This window comes from Tetrao urogallus (genome assembly GCF_951394365.1).
Source record: "Tetrao urogallus genome assembly, chromosome: 13".
NCBI classification, from domain to species: domain Eukaryota; kingdom Metazoa; phylum Chordata; class Aves; order Galliformes; family Phasianidae; genus Tetrao; species Tetrao urogallus.
This window is the reverse complement of record NC_136826.1, coordinates 2,313,016-2,336,564: the sequence shown is the minus strand read 5'-3', so window position 1 is coordinate 2,336,564 and position 23,549 is coordinate 2,313,016. Positions and strand designations below refer to the sequence as shown.

Below are 23,549 nucleotides of genomic sequence, written 5' to 3'. Positions count from 1 at the left end.
GGCAATTGAGGTCAACAGCCTTTAGTCTGGCTTGATAATGTAAAGAGACATTAATGGAATAACCTACTACGTACAACTCCTTATTCATAATTAACAATAAGGTGCTATCACATCAGTTCTTGGATAATGCTTATATTATCTGGACCTGGGTCAGGAAGCTCAGTAATGTAAAATGTCAGTATTAATGTCATGTAGAAAGTTATGTCAGGTTATTGCTTGAGACACATTTCTGCATCAGCATTTTGAAAAAACATTCTGGATGGTACTGTGGTGCTATTAGTAGAACTCTGCCTAGACTTTTAGACACAAGAACCACTAAAGCCCCTAAAAACTGTGATCTGGAACTGAAATCTGTGATCGTACTATACAGTAAGTGTGTCCCTTCTCCCCAAAGTGATATTGCAGTATAAAGCATGACCCTCATCTTCTAAAGAAGGCATCTGTTTCCAGACATCTTACAGCAGGTCTTCAGCTTATCACCCTCTGACTTTGTGATTGAATTTAACGTGTAGATGAAGGTATTATTGGCCATCTTCCCATGTAAATCTGCTGCAGAGTTGTTGGAAGGGAATTGCTTTCCATTATGCTGAACTGTTTAGAGACTATTTTCCAGGGGAGAGTGTAAGTTGTCCAAAATAGAATAGAATAGGAGTATATATGAGGAAGTTCTGAGGTTTCCTCCTTTGTAGTTACCTGAAAATTAAATTCTATGTGAATTTCTCTCCTTGTGGAGGGAAGCCGTCAGTCCCTGGTAGCTGGGGAATTTGGATTGTGACTGGTGAACCACTATCAGCAAAGACAGTAATGCTACAGCTCATGGTTTGCAGGGCTCTCCTGCCTTCCAGAAGCCTTCTCTGTATGGAGAGATTAATGAATCTGAGCCAATAATTGCATCAATTTAGAGGGAGTTAACTGTAATTTAAATACGCTCTTAAAATAATTATGCTTGAATAGATTTCCACATACACACCCAGTGAGGAATGATAAAACATTTGCTATCAGGGCTTGTTTTAACAGTAGTTTGAACTTCACTTCTGGCTGTGAAATATTTCTTTGGAGAGATTTCCACAGTTAGTGCCACTGATACACACACTGCTCCCTTAGACTCATTAGAACTGTTTTGACAAGCAGTACAAGCATGTTGTTTTTAAACAGATGTGTGCATGAAGGCATGATTGAATCAGTGGGTTTTAACAGTAAGAACAGTTTCAGGAAAAAAAAAATCAGCTAGCAAATAAAAAATGAATTTTTTTAGTTTCTTCACCTGTGTACTTTTAAAAATAAATATACAGAACATAAAACTGGTCACATATTTATGACAGGGCCTTCCAGTGCTGCTCTGCAAGGATGCATGTTTGAAATACACGTGCTGTGTGTATTCCTGGAATTGTATTCCTCCTAAATTAGGGTTGAACAGAGTTCTTTGCCCATCAGTGTTCAGATTCAGTCACTCCAGGTAGGCGGCTGATGCAACTCCATTCTGCTTTGTAAATAGGTCTAAAAGCTGTAGATCAGAAGGGGTCTGAAGGGCATTTTCCTGCTCAGATCTGTTTCCCACATAAACCTCAAACCGTATCAATGTCATGCAGCAACAAAAATAAGCTCTGATTTTTAGCACAGTAGATAGGATCCGGGTTCAGATCATCCCGTTCTGCGCTGTTAACTACAGGTCCCATGCAAGGCAATGTTAGGGACTTTGCAGAACAGTAGATAGCAGGAAAGCTGAGACCTGCAGTGGGATTGCATGGTTTAGGTATTCTTTATTTGACTATACTGTAACTGAGTTTGACCTGTTAGAGATAAGGATAAAGGTCTTGGTGCCTCCAGATGCAAGGCCAGAAGCTCACAGTCTCGCTTTTCAAACCCGTTATTCTCGTTTAACTTACAATCTGACATTGAGGATTTGGAGCATATATGGAGTCTCAGAAGGAAAAAAAAAAAAAAAAGGATATTTATGTCATTTTGATCTTTTTCTGTCATACAGTAGATTTGCACGTCATTGTGTTTCCTTGTTTGTTTCCTTAAAATAAAGCTTTGTTCTACTTTGTTTGCTGTGTGTCTGACAACGCTGCTGCAGACAAACAGAAAGTGGGACGTAGACGTGGGCTGTTGGGGTGAATCTCTGAGACTGTGAGGCTGCTGGAAGTGCAGAGCCTGCTGCTGATGGTATTGCAAGGTTGTTAGTTGTGCTTTGAGAGCTAGTTCTGTGTTGCCTGCTCGAGAGAGAGGAAATAAATGGCATTAAAGGTACTTGGGTCCTAATTGTGTTGCTTTGTGTACTTTGGGCAGCAGAATGAACCAGAGCACAGAGCGTTTCAGAGAACTTTAAAGCATGGTTTTGTTCACAGGTGGTACATTCTCGATGCTAAAGCTACTAAGAAGGAATAAACATATACTCTGAAGGTACCATTTTGAAATGATTAGATTGTGCCCATACATTTGGTTCAGAGCATTCCAAGAGGTATTCAGTCATGAGTACCATGATGGCGGATGGGAACAGAGCTGGCTGCAAGGATCATAGTACATTAGGAAGGGGAAGGCTGTGTGTCTTGCACGCTCTGCAGAAGGACTCAAATACTGCAGCAGGACCACGATGCATAGCAATGAACCTAAATCTAAGGTCTGGCAGGGAAAGTTGCAGACTGTCAGTACGATGTACACCATGAGATGACGCACTTGGGGGTGATGCTGCAAAGAACCCAGTTACAGGAAAAGGCTGAATCAGAGCTCACACCTCATTAGATGCGAGAGAAACCAGTGAGGGGACACAGGGACCAGAAGGAAACCGGGTTTCTTGAATTATCTTGCTCACAAAACTGCTGCTGTTCTTCCTTTTTCTTCTGTTGGTAAATGAGGCTGTGACTGCGTGGTTTGTCTCCAGGCTGACTCTTAACAGATGTTGCCTATACTCCCTTCAAACAGAGATGTATTTTAATGGTCCATCTTAAAATAAATGTGTTGGCAGTTGTTTGTCGCGAAATGAGAAGATACTTAACCATTGCTTCAGAGCATCAGATATTAAACATGGCACATGTGATACAGTGGGAATTACTGAACTTTAAAAGCATTTCTGTTTAATTTCTGTCTTCAAATTAATTCCAGTTTCAGATCTCTATGCCTTCTGAAATTATATTCAAATTTGAATTGCAAAATATGCTGAGATGGTTGTTTACATATGTATATAATACTGAAAATCTGATCAAACAACGCAGTCCTATGTCATACAAGCTGGGTAATTTTAGCAATGAATTTTTATTCCACAGGAATGTAAGCCAAAAATGTGGAGAAGCATTGTAATTCAGAAGGGAAATACACTGCTAATACAAGAGGTCCAGGAGGAAGATGGAGGAAATTATACCTGTGAACTGAAGTTTGAAGGCAAGCTTATACGAAGAACGGTTGAGCTGAAGGTTACTGGTAAGAACCTTTGTTTTGTGGCTATTAAAAAAAAAAAAAAGTTTTATAATAAATGAAAGCAATATTCACATGTTGGCGAATATTTGGTAGAAGAAATTCCAAACCAAATCTCAGTAACCATGCAGTTTCAGACTAGGGGAAATTTAGGTCCAGACTTACAGAACTTCACAGAAGATTGCTCCTACTTTTTGTTCCGTGCAAAACCTGGAGATTCAAATTATAAGACGAAAGACAGACATCAGCTCACTCCATATGCTGGAGAAAGTTCCAATTCCAGTTGCATCTTTAATATTAACATAGAGGAGAGGTTAAGTGAAGCTATCTGAAGAAACTTCTGGTGAGGTTTGTCTGGAATTAAACACAGCCAAAAGAGATGTCTTGAGTCATGAATTTATTGTTCCATATTTTTTATCTTTGGCTTAATTTATGATGGTCAGCTCCTTTAGTTTTTCCTCTAGGTTTTCTTTACTGCAGAGTGTGGCACAACCTATTCCTAGGCTGAAAGTAGGAACACTGGACTGTAGGAGGAAAGGAACATGCTTATCAGGGGGATCATGCATTTTGTTTCTGAGTCCATGTCTACTTAATGGAATGGGACTTTTCCATTTCTTTTGGCGAGGTATCAAAATTGAACGTATTGCCTATCCGTATATTCCTGATTCCTTTCCATGCCACTGTGCAGTATGACATCTATAATTATTATTTGTCTCTGGCATCTGTGGAACATTGCAAGTGTCTGAAAATAACTGGTTTTTTTTCCCAACCTTTTGCACACAACTATACAAACAAATGGTTGTGGTTTTTTGTTTTCTTGTCTGTTGTCTGACATACAAATTAAAATGCAGTCCTACATAAAGCAGTGACAAATAGAAATCTACTCTTTGGTATCAAACTGAACTAACCAGCATGGTATTTCTTATGTGTTCTTGAAATACAGTTCTTCCCTCTATTTTGAATGAAATCCATTTTTCTTTTCTTATCACTGTTCCCTGTTTTAAATGAGTTATTTTCCCTATATGCCAGACTCATATATCATGTGATTCTTTATTGTCCATTTTTGACTGTGGACAGATCTCTGAAATATTGATTTGACCTACCTGACCCCAGGCCTGTCAGATGAAGATATAATACCTACCTTGTGGATAGCTGCTATCCTAGGTAGCGTGCTGGTCTTCAACCAGAATATGAACTAAGTTTGACAAAGTGAAAATGAGATGCACCTAATTCAATTCCAGATGATGGATATTCTTTAAATAACAGCTTGCTCTGCCTCTCATCATGACCTTGCAAGAAGTGATGTGTTCTCTCCATTACATGAACAATGTGTTATGTTAATACTTCACAATTTAATGACTTTGTCCTAAAATAACTGTAGTATGTGTTAAAGTTTTTCATTCTATTAAGAAGATGTTATTATATGGATTATTAAAATTGTAAATATGACATATGCAAACGTTTTCTCTATTTTGCATGATGCTTGAGAACCAGGAGATTGTTCCCTTGCAATTTGGTGTGGAATTCACATTAACTTAAATTTCCCCTCATTCATAAAGGCACGTGTGTTTATGTGTTACGTCCTCATCATTACAACCACAGCAGCAGAGTAGAAATCATCTCTATGTTTAGAAAAGATAGGCAGTTTTTAACCAAACACTTCTTCCTGATTTAAGTGTTTGGGAGACATGGTTTACGTTGTGTGTTTGCCAGTTGAATCTCTCATTATATGTGGAACAGGCTAGGAAGTTTATGTAAGTGATGATCTGTATATACTGATAAGAGCTAGATGTAACACACAGGACTGTGTAAGCATGTTATCATAACGCTTGGTGCTTTGTAAAGTTTCTTTATCTTGTTTCTGGTCTGTGAATGCTTTATGCGGGTGGTTTTATCTTACCGGGGGAACAGGGTGTGAAAGCAAACTGCAGAGGGTCACTTGAGTGGTGCTGGTCAGGTCAGCTGGAGGGTCCCGAGGCAGGGGAGATCACAGGCTGAGAGCAGGTGCATGGCATGACCAGGGACTTGTTTGAACAATATGGCTAAAGATTTTTCTTACGTTTAAACACAATTTATCATATAGCAGCTTGTTGCCTGTTCCTTCTTATTCTTTCACCAGGCATCTCTGAGATGGTTGGACGGAGTCTGCCTCCACCTTCTCTGCACCTTCCCACAGGTGTTTCTGCTCATGGATCAGTTTTCCCTGAGCCTTCTCTCTTGCAGGTGTACCCACCTCAGATCTTTCAGCCTCTTCTTGTATGATAGATGCTCCAGTTCCTTAATCATGTTTGCAGTCCTTCACTGAACTTGTTCCATTATGTCCATGTCTGTCTTGTACTGGAATCAATGGTGCACTGGGCCCCATTATTTGCCTGTTTGAAAACTGAGTTTTCATCAAAATACATGGCTGTACCTGGAGGAGCTGGGGTGGAACCAGAGCTCAGGCTGCTGAACCTGCTGCTCTGTGTAAATCACTGTTCATAAATACTGCTGAAGGCTTACCAGCAAAGCCCTGGTAGAATTATCTCTGCTAGCTCGCAATGCAGATGTGGAGAAAAGGGTCTTGCCTGCTAATTTCAGAGGCTCTTTCCTCTTCAGGGACTTTCTAATGCTTTTTCTATTGCAGTTAATTATTAACATGCCCGAATTGGCATTTGTAAAAGCACAGCTGCCTGAGTTTCACTAACAATATGGATTTTGAACAGCAAGATGCTGTTAACCATTGCCAGCAGCCATGGTAACCTAAAATTGTTATTGAAGAGTAATTCTGACAGTGAAACAGGCAACCCTGCAACTCTCTCGGGCAAGGGAGCAGTTCTGCCATGTGTAGAGAGGAGCTTGGGTTCGTTTCCCTGTGGCTTTTCAGGTGTTCTCTAAAACGTACACTACTTGAAATAAGTAAGTTAAGTTAATGGAGATATATATAATGTCAGTCCTCTCTGCCTGCAAGCGTGTTGCAAGTGTCTGCTTTTGTGGGAATTATATGTAGACAAGTGATAGAAGATGATCTCATGCGTTCTTTTCCTTCTGTTGCCAGAGCTGCCATGTTTGTACTCTCCAGGATAGTATCTTTCAGTGTCCAAAGGGAAAAACATAGGAAGAAATAGCAAAACTTGTATAGGATATGTATAATATGTTCAGCTGTTTGAACTGGATGAAGGTTGCATCTAATGAAACTAAAAGATCCAGAAAATAATTCATAGGTCATATAAAGATTCAAGGCTCTTTATGCAACAGATAGGACCTGCTAGTCTTTGGAAAACAGTTGCTGCTCACTTTCAGGCAGACTTTGGTTGCTGTGTTCTGCACGAGAATGGACACGTCTTCTGTTTGCTGAAGTCTCCCAGTAACCATCAGCAAGGGCTCCTGCTGGCCCTGTAAAGTTGGCCTGAGCAAAGAATGACTGTTTATTTGATATTCATGCTATGTTGCTTAAGCATTTATGTTAAATAGAGTCTGCCAGGTGATGCTTTGAATTAGAAGCAAACCTCTACACCTCTGTGGTTCAACCGTTATTTAAGCAAGCTTCCAAGGAAGACATCGGAGTTATGAAAAGGTGCTGCCTTCATCAAAGTGAGGGAGCTGTTGGAGTGGCTGTCAGGGAGGGAGCTGCAAGGACAGCATGTGCCAATCCTTGGAAACTGTTTTCCTCAGCTCCAGTGTTGCCTTAGTTGTAATAGTAAAGAAAAAGGAGCATAACTCAAAAAAGGAAAACATCATTTATAGAAATGGAATACTGGGCATAGCTACCAGTGTTCTTGTATGGTTTGAGGTATGGGAGACAATGATAGCGTCCTTTGGGGTTGCAAAGAAAAGGCTTGCAGCCTAAAATACATCTGAAAAATATTTAGAGACAAAGTATTTATGGAGAGAAAATCTTGAGCTCCAATACAGTGCTAACAAGCAATGGCTGCATCTTGCTGTTTGGGTGCATTTAGGAATAATAGATTGTCAACAAAACAGCTTTTTCATCGCTCGTTATTCATGGTTTTGCTATACTGTGCAGACAGATGTGAAACAAGTCTTGTCAGCCTTTTTCTCTGAATAAACATGACAACAGCATTATCGCTTAGTAAGTAACATGTAACTTCAGTCTGTTTAAAAATATGTATATATACTTCTTCACTTTACTTTTTGGTATTTCTGTTGTGAGTTTAGCACCTGTGACCCAGGGCTATCAGAACCTGAAAAGTGAATAAAATGTCTGTATCTACTGAGAGAGTAAATTAGAGCATGTCCAAATTGGGAAGAAAAAAAAACAAACACACACAAAAACAAAAGCATAGTGATATGAAGATAATAATACCAAAACTTCTAATTTTTTTAATGCAGCTCCAGATAGTTGAGAATATTGGATACATTATCTTAACATCTGTTAGTATTTCCAAATGCCAGCATTTATTAAGGAACAATTAAATTATTTTACTGTTATTAATACTGCTACTGAAAACCTGAAGAAGTCATGTTGTGTTGAAAGGCAATTTAGCAACCTCCTGCCTTCTCTGGGCCAGCCAGCCCCTTCTGTCTGACAGATAAGAATGTTTTGATAGCTTTTGGGAAATACACCTGTTATGTTTGCCTGTTGCTTCAGCGCCTTTTTGTGTTTTGGAACACTAGTCTGTGAGGAGACGGGCCTATAAGAGATGTAAGTGGATGCAAGCAGGAGGCCAGGGAAAGGCTGGTCCTCGTGAGCAAAGAGCCAGCCCCAGTTCCTTGGACAACCCAGAACCCCCCTGGCAGGTGAGGCTGTCTGGCAGAGCCATGCTTTTCCATGGACGACTGTATAGGTGGAAGAGTTTGCCTTGATATGATTTGTGAAGTCTTGCTTGACAGCAGAAGGTGGCTGTCTGCCCAATTTCACAAAGTGCCAGTGATGGATTGGCCTGACGTGCGGGAATTACTGAACCATTCTGTCCAGCAGACCTCTGAGTTGCTTTTGAGCCCTACTCTATCTTCATCTCCATCATTTTCTTCTTACAAACTACTAAAATGTCTGGCTGTTCCTAAAAGTCATTTATACAGCAATATTTGTTTTGACTGTCCTAAATGACAAATTATTCCACCTGGCTTCATGAATTGAATGATTCTGCCTGAGTTCGCTCTTTGCTCATAGTTTTTCAATTAAATTCTTTCCAATCTCATTGCACTGCCCAATTTTCAAATTTTGCCTGCTGCTGCTGCTAGATTTTTTAGTGTGTTTGGGACCATTCAGCACGAGCTATTGATGGTGATTTTCTATGGTTAAAGAAAGGGGTGAACTGGATTTAAGGATGCCTGCAATTGGTTATACTCTCCATCTGCACCATGGGCAGAGAGAAGCTACCAGAGAAAATGATGGTACCCAAAAAGTACATCCAGTGTTCTGTTCTCCTCTGCGTGTTTTCAGCCCTGTGTGAACTGGGCATGCTATTTCACAGCCTTTGTGGCAGAAGATAATGACACATTGACAGGAACCAATGGGTGCTGATCAGTGGCAAACTTAAACCTGCGGCAATCTGTGTGTGCACCCTAAGCCTTAACACTTCACAGTAGAGAAACTATTGTATATAATCAACGTAATCACAGAAATGATGTGTTGATTGACAACATTTTTGGCTGCTGTTGGTTTGTGGAGAAGGCATAGGAAAAAAATAATAATAAAGTAAGTTAAAAGTTTGTTTGAACTGAAATATCATTTTTGGAGTTCCACCTTTATTAAGGGATTTACTTTTATGATGTAAAATGTGAGTATTATTATTTGCTTAAAAAACCATGTCATTATGATTCTATTCCAGTAGCAGTCTCTTTTATCACAAGCAGTTCAGCAAATCTGCAGTGAATTATGAAATGCTTCGGTGTTGCTTAAGTAGTTACTTAGCTGAAAAAAAAACCACCCAGTTTAGCTCTAAAAGGTCACTGAGCTCTGAATATCGTTGTGCAGGTGGGAACTGAATATACATAAAAGCAGGGGCAACATAAGACACAGGTTAAAAAAGTAGGTAGCTAAGGAGTAAAAGTGCATAAACTGAACATATTCAGCAGAATTTCTTGAAGAAAAGGAACAGTACAAAGGATGGGCCTGTTGCACAAAGCTCTGGTCTGCAGGGATTTCTAAGTTAACTCGGAAGGAGCTTTTCAACAGAGCCAGTTAATACGTTTGTACTGCTTTTGGTATCCAAAGAAACTCTGACATCTCTGCCTGGCACCGCGCTGTGCAGGGAGCGCAGAGCCTCCAGCTCCTGCAGGAGGGGGATGCACCATCACCTTCCTCTTGTCACTTCGTGGTCTGTGCTCCAGAGCTTTTTTTCTGGGCATGGGATGAAATAACAGTTTTTAACACCATTTTGTCATCAATTGAATAAGATGTTGGTGTGCTAAATACAGCCCTGCATGGAAATAACATCTGTTTCTCTTTAATAACTTAAATCTTGCAAGATTTTATACTTTTAATGTTGTTTTGTCAAGTGACTTTTTTTTATTATTTGTATACGTCATTTTTAGTAATACATACAGCTAGTATTGTATATTACTGGAGACCTTTGTAGAATCATAGAATCATAGAATGGCCTGGGTTGAAAAGGACCACAACGATCATGTAGTTCCAACCCCCTGCTCTGTGCAGGGTCACCAACCAGCAGACCAGGCTGCCCAGAGCCACATCCAGCCTGGCCTTGAATGCCTCCAGGGATTTCAGGGATTTCATTCCTGAAGTTAAATATTTTGATAGTTCCTGTCCAGAAAATGTTTGGAATTAATAATTCACAGGGAATCTCTCTTGAAATGACAGGATTTTCACCAAATGCAGGTTCTAGTTACTAACAGCACTGCGCATCTCACCTAGTCCCTGGGATCCAGGAGATGCTTGGAGTGCAGAGCTGTTTTCATGGCTGTTTTGGGGCACTGGTACTGCTGAGAGATGCTGGCACCTCTCTCTTGTATTGATCTTTTCAAACATAGATCAGAATACCAGTTGTCTCAAAGTAGAAAATTTTTCAAGGAGAGCCTTCAATGAGCCTGTGAATTTACCTGATGAAGGGAGTGAAAGCTCTTCAAAGCAAAGTGTGGTGACACGTATGGTGGGAATTATCCTGGCCTTGGAGTTTGCTCCCATACTCACATGGCCAGTGCTGACTGGGATGCAACACTGAGTTTGAAGCTGTTTGCCTTTTCCTGGAAGCAGCTGCTCCTTCTAGAGAGCTGCTTTTTCAGCTCCAGATCTCCAATTAAAATACCTCCCTCGCTGAAGGTTCTCCAGAACCCTGTAAGACATCTAAAATGGTGTTGAGGGTTCTGCAGCTGTTGAACCCAGCAGCGTGCCTTTCCTTCTTTCCCTTGTCTTCTGACTTGGCAGCTTTACCCTTTCTTCCCTTCTATGAACAATGTTCAGTGCACTCTTGGTACCTGGCAGCCCGCTCTGCTCTTAGCCAAAGGCTCCTGTGTCCGTTTGTGTCCCACACGAGTCTCCGTCTGGAGTTCTTTCTTGGCAGGAAATGTTCTGCTTCCAGATGAAGGCCCAACTTGCCCAGCTTCTGCCCTTCAGAAATTCACAGGGAGCTGCTCGAGTGCAATCTGACCATTGTCCCTTTTTATGTAAGAACCCAATTTTGTACTTAACAAGGTATTTTTATTTTTATGCCCTAACTCCCTCCCTTACTCTGTAATATGGACAGCAAATGACTGCACAGAAGGTGCCCACAGGAAGTGGGGGATGGATGTTTGCTCCCTGTTTCCTTGGTATCTCAGGCTGCAGGGGCTGTGGGGAGGGGGGGGCTTCCTGTGGGTTCCTGAGGTCTGCCTGCACTCTGCAGTGGGCTTCAGCTACCATCTCCAAAGTGTCACAAGCTAAGATATTGTGATTAAACAACCAAAATAGGTTAGCTCAAAATAAATTAGGATTTTCAGATATTCATCAAACGTAGCTTAAGCAGTTGCGTGGATAAGAAGCTATTGAGATAATCACAGTTGTTCCTATTGTCTTTTAAGTTTATAGTGTTAAATCATGCAGTGGGCCAGTGGACTGTGCTTAGAGTGGTAAAGGCTGCAAGGCCTTCTATCTTTCTTCAAAACGAGTTTTAATGTTATTTTGTTTCAGGACTTTTAATATTTTAGTTCAAAATAGAGAATAAAGGGAAAAAATATCAAGAATAAACTATTGCTGGGGAGGGCAGTATTTACAGGAGCAAAAAGGGAAGAGAAAAGCATCTTGCTTGTAGCTGTAGTTCTATGAAAAGGCTCATAGAATCACAGAATCATAGAATCATAGAATGGCCTGGGTTGGAATGGACCTCAGAGATCTTTTAGTTCTAACGCCCTGCTGTGAGCAGGGTTGCTGACTGCCAAGGTACCTTCTTTTAATTTAGAGAAGAGATCTGAAAGTGAACAAGTTATATTGCAGAAGTTTTGCACTTCTGGGAGAGATACCGCATGTTGGAACAGAAAATCCTCTCTGTTTGCTTCTAATGTTGACATCTTGAAATGTATAACGTGTGTCACATCTGAAGTGACATCTTCTTGCAGCTGTGGCTTACACATATCCATAGCAAGACTTCATCCCTCCTATCTTGACAAAGTCAGGGAATCAGGGAATCGCTTTGTTATTAAATGTGAAGAACAGAGAAAAACCCACCCAAGTTGAGTTTCTGCTGAGAGTTCCAGACTTTAAAAGTCCATTAGTGGGAGATGCTGTTCTCAGCATTTCCTTGCTAAGTTTTCATAAAAATGATTCATTAAATCTTACAGTATTTTGATTGTCTAAAGGAATCCTTTTTTTTTTTTTTTTCCTGGCAGGAACCTAGTCAGAAATGGGTTAAGTGCTGACAAATGCTGTTCTAAAAGACCAGGAAGTGAATTTCACAGCTGAGTTCTTCAAAACATTGAAGAAATAACAGTCTATTTAAAGCAACATGTAGGAAGTGCCAAAAAACAGTTCTCTCTTGATATATTTTATGTGATTTGTATTAGTATTTATCAAGATCCTTGTTTTGCAAATATTAATTTGTGTTTCTTACAGTATTTATCTTAAAGCTCTGATTCGGAGTTGTTAGCAGCATCCCATTAACAGCTGTGGACATCTAAGCACGTTTCTGTGATCAAAGCCCTCCCGCAATTTCTGTAGTGACTTTCATTTTTCCTAACAACCTCAGGAAAATAGATTGTGATCCACAAAGAGAAATATGGACATTTTCTTTTGGCCACATTTGGAAAATTGAGCAGTTTTTCTGCCTCTTTCAGAGCACTTGTTTGACCACGCAGTACCTCCCATATAAATCTGCAGGGATTTCTGTCTTCAAAGAGTCAGTGGGCAAATTCAAGTGAGAGCGAGGTACCAATATGGTGTGGGTGTCTGTTCACATGGAAGAAGTGACAAGCACAGTCATGTTCTGTCTTTTAACATCTCCTTTTCACCTGACACCCAACAAGGTCCTGATAAATTGACCCAAGCGCTGGTTTCAAGAGTGCCTCATTGGAGTCAGCCAACTGGGGATCTGGGCAGTGTCTGAAGATGCACAAACCCATCTATGCAAGCTGTATCAACTGTGTCACTGATGAAGTGACAGTGCCATATATCCGCAAGGGTAAAACTCCTTCATTTTCAGTCCCTCACATGATCCAGATTGATGGCGTTCCCATCCACCAGAGTGACCTGTGAATACTGGGCTTCTGAAAAATGACTTTGGAAGATAAACATTAAGTATTAAGTATCTCCGTATTTCCTGGAGAAAGTGTAAGTTCTGAGGGCAATGAGAAATGTAGCAATATGCTGCAGCCTATGAATTATATATAGTGTCAGTACTCTTGGCGCTTTCCCTACAGCTTCACAAACTGCTTTCCTAGCTCGTGAACATGCAAAGTAATTAGAATGGCAAATAGCATTAGATTTTATTGACCTGTGATGCCCCCCAGTTCTCTAGCATGTTCTTGAACATTACCTAGTGTTTTCAGCCTTAAATCAGCAATTTGTAGTATTGGTTATTTGGTATTTCAGATTTACTGATGAGGACAGCCAAGGCTTCCACACTTGTTATGGGTTGCTCATTTATCCCCTGCTCTGTTGTGCACAGCAGCTGTAGCTTGCTGAATCACAGACTGTATACTAAATGTCAGGTAGGAGCTCCACCATTAAGAACTGCCTTTTATTCTTTGAGCCACGTTCTCAAAGTGCATTGTGTGCAGACTAGTGGAGGTGATTGAGTGTAAATGATAGGATTGTGGGGCTTTTGCCCACAACAGTGAGGTAAAGTACAACCACTGAGGTAAACTTGTTCATTTTCATTTCCCATATAAAGGAGGCTTCCTTCATCACAAAAAATGTAGACTGGGTGCCCATTCTTCTTTATCAATAATAAACAGGCAGATAGATGCACGGGCACAGAGCAGCACTGCCCTGAAAACATTTTGCTAATGGTAAAATAGATACACATGAGCGAGCCGATTGCTTTACCCACTAGAAATGCTGCCCTCCCATCCTCCCAGAGAAACTGCAAATCTGGAGTAATGCTTTGTCTCCTAAGTGAAGTGTGAGCACAGAAAGCAGACTGGTAGCTCCTTTGAAATGACTGGAGGAATTCTAATAGGTGAACTGCAGTAACTGCAGCTGGAGATGAGGGTTATGTTTTCTGTGCACAGTGTTGGTGCCTTTCAGAGCTGGTTTATGCTGCGTAGCAGTTGTGGATGAATGTCTGAGATGAGAAGTTCTTCTGTGGAAGGAAGAGTGCCCACTACTGAATTGTCAGCAGCATTTTTTGCTTCACTTAAGTGATCTTCATAGGTTTTCCTATTCCATGTCTGTTGGCCAGACCATGTTTAGCTTATGAGATCTGACAATTGTGGTACTGCTGCAGGCTCTGATGTTACTCTTATGATGCTTGCCTGAAGACTGAAGCTAATAACTCAGTGATGTTTGTTCTTTGCCTGCAATTTTAAAGTTGAAAGGACAGAACAAAATATGTTTGATGCGTTAAGTACCCTAGCTGCCTTTAATACAGTGGTACAGGATGAAATACTTATTCTTAATTTTTATCAGCGCCAACCAAGTTACTTTTTGTCTTTGGTGGTATTGATTGACCTCTTGTAAGCAGGAGAAAAATGAAGTGTTCAGCTAAATTTGTGTTTAGGTGTTTATAGCTGCAGTTTATTTCAAAGGATCTTGCTACTGGTTACACTCGACGTTCATCTGCTGACTTATTTACTATATGTGTGGAGTGGTTTTTGCAATGCAAGCATGTTTCAGTAAATAAAATCAATTTGCAACCAATGGGAAGGGAACAGTAAGTGATTTAACTTTTCATCTTCTTCAGCTTAAAATGAAAAGCTCTCAGAGGTATTGTTTATGACAAGCCCTGTGGGCTGAAGTGTTCTGAAAACACCCAGGAAAAATCATGTGCAGAATGGCAAATCAAATTAATTAAACAGTAAAATTAATGAACAACATAGTTGTAAAGTTGTTCTTATCCTCTCTGTTTTTGTTCTGGTGCAGCCTAGCTCTGGACCAGAAGGACTGGTTCTACCAGTTAAGCATTGTATGGTCTCTGATTTTATTTTATCTTGGCTAGTGCCTGCTCTCTTGTATAGCAGGTACACATCTGCCAGGAATTGATCTAAGATAATTTCTTGATGGCTTGAGATAATAAAAAGCCTCTTGTTATATCAGGGCAGACTAAATCCAAACACCAGGTGGATATTCAGCTTTGTAGAGAACACACCACATCAGCAATCCAGTTGTGGATAATTGAGTTGCCCGTCCTGGGCCACGCCAGCTATAGTTTGTGACAGGGAAGGTACCAAATTGCCATAAGCTACATATGCCCTTATGACTTCTCTGGAATACACTGACATGCTTCTTTTTCTTCTAAATTGGAAAGAGGTGCATCTGGAACAAGGGAGGTATGATCCTGCCAAGGCTCTGACAGCTCTGTAACCTCCAAGTGCCCTCAGCAGCTGTATTTAGGGAGCGTGTTTTAAGGAGAATATTGTAGTCTGAATGTGTGTACGTCCCTGTGACTGGGTGCAGTGGAGTGGTCTGATTTAGGGACGTCATTTCGGTTGCACTTCTTTTGGGACACTGGGTATTCCAAACAGACAACTTAATTTGTAAATAAAATAGGAATGAGAAGAGCTTGATCAGTACTCTTTTAGCACGGCATTGATAGTACAAGAGGAAAGGGCTGTGGAGGTACAACACTGCTTGTTGTAGAAGAATACCCGTGGTTGGTACTTAGTTGAGTTTTCTAAAACTGGTGAAAAACCTGACCAAAGGATGATGTTCATTAAGAAAGTGAATTATCTGAAAAAAATTGTTCTATCAAAGAGGAATTTTAGTATTTTCCCATCTTACCAAACACTTATTTCCTTCTATAGCAAAAAGTTCGTTCTGGAATAAAATGTGTCTTTTCGGTGGTGCTTTCTAGAGGAAGAGAGTCAGTTTTCCTAGCTAAAAGGTTTTTTCCATCAATTGACAGAAAAGCTGCACTGGATGCTTTGGACAGAGCTGGAACTCAGTTGAAACACAGTGATCCAAGTCTGCTGCTGGGAAGGAAAGGCAGCATAGTGATCAGCATAGAGACATGGTAGTGCTGTCTCAGTAGACCTCCAGCAATGAAATACCTGTTATGTCCTCATCTTTATCAAGTTTCACAAGACCTACGCAGAGGAAAGGAAAAAAAAGGAAAAAAGGTTTTCATAGTTAATTGAAGTTAATTCACTTGGGACTGTTTATTTGAAAGATATTTACCAAAGAAAAATTTGTTTTTTTTATGTTAGAGGCTTTCCATATGGGGCAAACCAAGTTTCTGTAGGTTGTACCCACGTGGCTGAAGGAGCATGGTAAAACATGGAAATATTTCCAACCATTCTCTAAAGGGTAATGGCCTGTGCATTCGTTTGGAAAACTAGTCACAGAAGCTGGGCTTGTCTAAAATGTACATGTGGTGTAGTTCTGCATATAGGGAAAATACTTTTTTTGAGTTTTATTTCTGATTTCTGCTTTTTCTCTTCCTGGAAAACATGAATAACTCTGTTCATAACTACTCAGTGCTCTGGCATCACTTCTGGCACTGTGCATTTCATAAATTCTAAGGGATGTTTCAGCTACATTTCATAATGTGGGGAGAGCTTAATCTGTCCTAACAAGCTCTAAGAATAAGTAGTGGAAATTCTATACCTTAGTTTAATGTAAAAGATATTCACTGGAAGGAATTAAAGGTGATTCCCTGTTGTGGGGCAAATAGCTCTCAGCACCTGAGATCTCTGGCTGTCTGTCCCCGTGCCTCTATTTCCCATCAGCCCAGACCTCGTTTCAACACGTAAAATTGTACCTCTTTTCTTTTTCTAGCCCTCAGAAGGGCTTTAATTTCTTTCCCCCATTCTGCCAGTGCTCTAGCTGCTACAGCTGTTGCTGTCACATTTAATAAGGACTTTGTAGAGTTTAAATATTGCATTGCTGCACCAGCTTTTCTTTGGGGTAAGAAAAGTGCTTCTTACATCTAGATGAGGTGCTCCTCGCTGGCTGTGCTGCTGACACGTGGGTTTCAGCTGAAGGCGACAGGAATTTATAACTTGTCCCAGTGTGTGCAAAGCTCCCTGCAGTGCCGGCGCTGCCTGATAGCATCATGCAGCCATCGATGGACGAGGAGCTTGCTGTGCCCCATGATAAACCCCATCCAGCAGCACCCTGACGTACCAATTTGTCCCGACCAGCAGCCTCACATCTTCCAACTGAGAATTAAATCGATTGTGTTACAGTTCCTGACCTGGTAATTGTGCCTTTACTCCAACTATGTGGTTACGTATTTGTCATTGTAAAGTCCACGATTCTGTGCAGTAAACAGGTACCTTTTCCTTGCTCACTTGCAGACTGGGCGGGAAACAAGGCAGCAGTGCAGGCAGTAGCTCAACATTTTAAGATGTCAGGGGGAGGATGAAGCGAGACTAAAACTCCATGTCCTCATGCCTGCAGTAACTCAACAGCTTATTGAAACATTCTTCTCCTCAGCCTCGAGCTCTGTATGTGTCAAACCAGTTGAGTATAATTGGGGCTGTTTACTTTGACATACAGTGAAAATTCAAGAGAAACATGGAAGAAAATACTCAAGCCCAGATCTGCAGTGTACTGCTGTGTACTGTGTATCTACTCCCACCCTCCTTCCTTCTTAACTCTGTCCCTCTGCACAACTAAACCAAACCAGATATGTACATCCATTCCCACGTTAAGCCCATTTCCTTCCTGAAGCTATTTGTCATCTTCCAGGACCTGTGACGACATCCCCTTCCTTTCATTCTGAGTCCTTCTCATGCTTTCCCTATGACAGAGAGGGATTTTTATTCTTTTTTTTTTTTCCTAATGCTGCGCAAATACCAACCTCTCATGTTAGGATTTTTTTTTTTAAAGTATCCAGGGATGAGAAGAGCTGAGCTGTGGAATGAAAAATTATTACCAAAATATGAAACCAGCTCTTTTTCATAAAAATACTACATTTCAATAATACTATCCATTATTTCTGTGCATCATGTGGCATGTTTCTTTCCTGTGAGGATTGGTATTGACTTGTGTACTTTAACAGCTCTGATTCTGCTTTAATTCACAGACATTGGTGTTTTTTGCTTTCACTGCTGGTAGCGTGCTCAGTGAATAAACAGCTTGCTGGGTGTACATTGCGAGAGTAAGAAAAGGAAATGAAAATGCAGATCCTTATCTTCGAGCAAAGATGCCTAAATTAGAGCAAATGTTGTTATTCTTGTGTGTGGTAAATATAAGCTATAGACAAATCCCAGAAGCTCAGAAGCATGTACAGTATGGAAAGTGGCAGTTCAAGTCCTCACATTCATGATACAGCTGTGCCCTTTCTACCTGAACCCAATTAGACTTAAACCCGAGCAGAGGTCATTGCCACATTGCATTCGAGGTGCTGCATTTGAATGTGTGCTTTGTGCCTAGCTGAGGACCTGCAGCCCTACTGCTGTGCTGTCATGGAGGGGGCAGGAGGGTCTCAGAAGAGCAGCTGTAGCCGGTGACCCAGCGTCAGCAGTTCTTAGCAGTTAGCAGCCCGAGGACTTGGTGGGAGGGGGCAGGAACAGGTGCATAAAGCAATCCATGCCTCAACTGGCGCAAGCCAGCAGTAAAAATCTAGGAGACAGTGTTGTTTTGTACTGTTTAGGGCCTTTTTAGTTCATTCCCAGCTGCTTATTGCTGAGATGGGTTTTAAAAGTTGCTCCTGATCATTTAGGTTCAGCTTCGTAGATGCCAAGGACCTTGCACCGGGAGAGGGCATTGCGAGATAACATGAGTAACAACAAGAGCGATTGTTCTCCTCTCATCTGAAGGCCTAGTGTGCCAATTACTAGCTAAAATCATTATTTAAAGGGTTTGTCATAAACCTTTCCATAGCAGGAGCACTTTTGAAATATTAAGTGCCATTTTCCTTTTACTGGGAGCAAGGACTGGGAGAGAGATGGAGCCACCTGCAAACATGTGGCTGCAATTTCTTGTTTGAAGCTCATTTGTCAACATAACAGATGCACAGCTGTAGTGATGGGGTGGTTGTTGTGTGCTGTATATCGCTCCAAGGGTTGTCCTGCAGGCATAATGTGCATGTAATACAAAGCAGTGAAGACAGGGTGCTCTGTTCCCTCTCTGAGGGTGTGATGCTGTCCCACAGCACAAGACAGATGCCACCATGCTGGCTTGATGCTGCATCCACACAGCAGTGTGGGCTGCCTGGGCACGCTATGCCAATTCTGCAGGCAGTGCTCACTGGGGGCTATAGCCCATAATGTGCTCAGGGGAGCAGTGCTAAGATTGCACTTGGTGGTGTGAGCTGTTTTTTACAGCCCCTCTTCAGTTTTCTTGTTGGTTTTTTTTTTTTTGAGATGGGAGGCTGATCTGCAAGCAGGTTGGCTGCAGTATCCTTTATACTGGTTTGTGGGAAGAACAAATTCATTTAAATGGATACTTAACATGGTGTAAATTCATGGGAGGTTGGTGCTGGGCTTTGAATGTTATCATAGTACTTCTAAATTTGACCTTGGTTCTGTGTTTCTGACCTATAAAAAAGAGCATTCGAGCAGATATTTTTCTTGTAATGGTGACAGCAACATAAACTTTGTTCTCTGATCAAGCCTGAGAATTTCCATCCTGAAAGGGGGAGATTTATAAGTCACTGAGTTGGCACAAAAGTGCAGCCTTGTATGTGTATTAGTATGTATACTTGTAACTATCATAACAAGGGCTAATGTGCACCTACTGAGGCAGGCTGAAAGTGACAACATGTAATCTGAGGTGTGTAGGAGATAGAAAAGTAGCTAAGCGGGTAAACAGCAAATGGCTTGCAGGAAATCCATTGCAATAAAACTGAAATAAAAGCATTTTCCAACTAGCAGAGTTGGTCTAGACAGTAGCAAAAATCTGGGATGCAAAAACAAATATATATTAAGCTGTTTTTATCTGAAAGTAGTCTGACCTAATAGCAATTTGGCCCAACTCTGATGAATTTGAAGAACAGAAGCTCTGGAGCGTTCTTCTCTCCCCCCTTCTGCTGTACTGCTGTGGGCATGCCTGCCTGGATCCCTCCCTTGTGTCACAGGGGGTCCAGCCATCTGAAAGAGAGGGTCTGGCTTCCACAAATGCTTGTCAAATACAATAGTGGCTGCCATTAATGTTAATCAAGTCTAATATATGCACATTCATCTTCTGCCACTGTACATTGGAGCATTTGGTCCATTACATGCAGATGTGGCAGTGCTGTAGAACAGCCATCCAGATGCAGGGGCTAAAGAATTAGGAAAGGAACGGGTTAGGTGAGCAGGCTGAAAAGTGTTTCCATTTCTATGGAAGGGTGAATATTTGATGGATGTCAAGTTTCTTTTGCCATGGGGAGCAAGCTCTCCGAGCCGTGCTTTGTTCCAGTCCAACAGAAACATTCTCAGCCTGCTTGTGAAGGCTATCATGCAGTGAACTAGTCTCAAATGACTTTGCTGCTTCATTTCATGGTCATAATTATGGAAGCATATCACAGCAAAGGCCTTCATCTACAGCTAAGTTCAAATCAAGTTGCAGGTTCTAAAATGGAAGTCATTTGTGAAATTCCCCCATCACTTAAAAATGCCCCCGAAGAACTTAACAAATGAAGTATGTATGCAGTGTTGAACAGCTCGTTCAGAAGGTAGACTAAGGGGAGGGAGCAGTTGTTTGCTTTTTAACAGCAAAATAACTTATCTGCTTGAATTCTGGACCACCTTTTCACTCCTCTAGGAATCTGAAGGTTCTCACATTTTAAAATACAGATAGGGCTTGGAATGCTGTGGTGCCAGGTGCTCATGTCTGGTCTGCTTCGTATTGTGGAAATGATGCTACATACCTGAGTTTACTCCTTAGCTCCATGTGTGGGGTAGCACTCCATGAGCTGCTTTTCCTTTCCAGTCTGCACTGTGACTTGTAACTCCTTTACTCAGACGTGTTAGGAAGGTACTCAAGGGCCTGAGTGGATTTCTGTGGGATCAAGGTTAAGCATGAGTGCGTTGTTCATCCCTTAACCAATGGTCAGTTGTTGTTAAGCAAAACATAAATGTTTTATTCTGCTTGAAGTTAATGAGGTTGAGGCACAATGCTTAGGGGCAGTCGTGCAGTATAGGCTTTGGTTTGGAATGAGTTTTCAGAGTGCATGTCAAAACTTTTGCAAGGTCCATCTTCCTCATGAGGCCAGTGCATCAGAGAGCAGCTTTTCTAGCTGTGACACCACTGCGGCTGCCACTGTCACTGTAAAACATACAGACCCTTTCTCTAATGTCCTCTAATCCCAAATACTTGAAACAATGTTTGAAGCTTATGCTGGATCAATACATTCTGAATAAGGAAGCTTTTCTTATGGAGCTGATGATAGCAAAGAATGCTGGGCTCTTGGATCGAACAAAGTGTATTCATGCAGCAGTTTCATCTCTGAATGGCATTTTTAGCTGCAGATCCTTGAAGCACAAGTGGCAAAAAGCATGCTCTGTTGTTAAGGCGATGTTGAAAATAAAACTTGTCTTGTACTTGTGTAGCATGTACTGCAGATAATAGAAGAAACTGTTCAGAAAGTGCTAGTGTTTGAATCAGGCCTGTCTTCATTGAGTTAAAATAAATGTGTTTGTTAAACACGCACATCTTTATCTCTTATGTAACGAGAAGAGCAGAGCCATATCATAGATCTGCAGTGCCTTTTGTGCTCTACAAATTCTGTGCAACAGTCACCAGACAAAAAGTGATTTATACTACGCCTTGTAATGGGCGGAATAATTAACGATGGTGGCATCCATCACTTCTGCAACAAGCTTATCTCAGAACTTTTCCACTGATTCAAGAGAAAGCAGGAACAAAACAGGAGCAGAACAATAGAAGTCAGTTAGTATCACTCAGCCCTTTTACGTGGCTGTGCCTCGTTTGGACACCTGATGAACAGATCTCTTCTGCATTATTAAGCAACAGTGAAGCTTAATAGTGTGGACACAGTCTGTATTCACGTTGCTGGAAGGGAATTCTACCAGGGTAAGAATAGAGGAAAAGTAAACCCCACACCTGTCTGTGAAATCTGAAGGCTACTGAATGAGTTTTTGCAGGAAATTTTGCTTGCTGCCAAGATGGTGTGTTCACAGGGAGCATGTAATAGCTAGAGTTTTGGGGAAAGGCTCTTGTTATGATGCATGTGATCTTAGCTACAAGAAATATCTTTAAAAATAAAATAAAATACATGTGAGCAAATAATTTCTCAGCTCTGAAATAACTTCATTCTGATTTCCACCACCCATTAACTGATCATTTCATTTTCAAAAAGTGAGACTAGTTGAGTGTCCGACTTCATGTGTGTAGCTGAAATGCTAAGTCACAGCTTGAACCAGTGATTGAGCACCTGGTGGGAAGGCAGGGCCAACCCAGGGGAGCTCAGGTGCATGCAATGCAGCTGAGTGACGGGAAGGTGTGGAGCCAGGAGCCATCCCTTCCCAGACCTCATTTAAGGGTTGGCAGGGAAAGTAAGGATTTCTTGCTAGGTATCCCTGCATACCTGAGGCATTCTGAAGGTAAGCAGCTTATATCCTTTATTTCTGTGCTTACAGCTGTTGCGTTTGAGTAAACCCTTACTTGCTGCAGCATAGGACTGCTGCTCTGCTGTCACTGTTATGCTTTCCATTGTGTTAAAATGTGCTTTCCTTTGATTCTCATCATTTTCTCACCTCTTTAATTCAGAATTAAGTTCTGAAACAGCTATGAATTGAGGTTACATATCTCCTGTTTTCTGTATGTCTTCTGCAAAGCTGCTTGCCAAGTGTGGCATTAGCAAACTGCTTGCCAGGAGCAATCCAGTACAGCAGTACATCCTGACGAGGACTTGAGAGCAGAGGAACGTTGCATTAGATATGAAGTGTTCCTCACTGTAATACATACTCCTGTATGTCTTTCTGTAGTTCTCTGGTTGTTAAAGGCTACTTTATTTGGTAGATTTATTAGTTTTTGAAAAAAATAGGAGACAGTAAGCTACTACATGATTCTGTACAAGGTGTGAAGAAATGGCTTTTGGAAGACTGTTGTAAAAGTCAAGATCATTGGGAGTCTTTATTCTTTATGGAAAGTAAAACACATCTCATATAGTGGGAGGTGTCTAGGAAATATTAGGTACAAGATTTATGAGAAACTTCAGTGTGGGCATGGAACTAACTAGCTAAAGATAATGTCAAGGTTAATAAGAAGGTGAAACACTTTCCTAGCTATAATTCATATTCATAATTACAATAAGCAAGGTAAGAAGGGCACTTGGATCTTGGGCTTCTGTTGACAGATTGATCAGTTGAGACTATTCCATTAGCCCTGTTATGTTCCTTAGTGGTGTTTGGTGTCATGTCACTTAGTATAAGGCTAAAGAGGGACAAAAGGTTTTGAACCAGTTGCTCAGTGGAAGGGATTCCTTTCTCAGAGTTCTTCTGGAGGGGAAAAAAAGCCACAAAACAACAACAACAAAAACAACAGGAATTCACACTGATATTATCATGCTGATTTAATAAAAGATTAAGTGAATATTGGAAAGAAAGGTTGTGGTTCAGAGCATCTGCCTGTGCTGGAGCAAGTGTCAGTTCTGGCTCTGAAACCAGGAGGTCAGCCTGCTCTGTCTGTGTCTGGTGCTTCCCATAGCATTGCG

At 41.1% G+C, this 23,549-nt stretch overlaps 1 protein-coding gene across 1 annotated transcript in view; it reads left to right on the top strand.

Annotated features, from left to right (window-relative positions):
- The window catches only part of IL1RAPL2 (interleukin 1 receptor accessory protein like 2), a gene marked incomplete at both ends in the record, with an annotated part of 319,468 nt that overhangs the window by 172,095 nt on the left and 123,824 nt on the right, over nucleotides 1-23,549 (top strand). Inside the window, one exon of the mRNA XM_079541946.1 lies at nucleotides 3,264-3,417. Coding sequence (XP_079398072.1) covers nucleotides 3,264-3,417 — 154 coding nt within the window. The remainder of the gene's footprint in view (nucleotides 1-3,263; nucleotides 3,418-23,549) is intronic.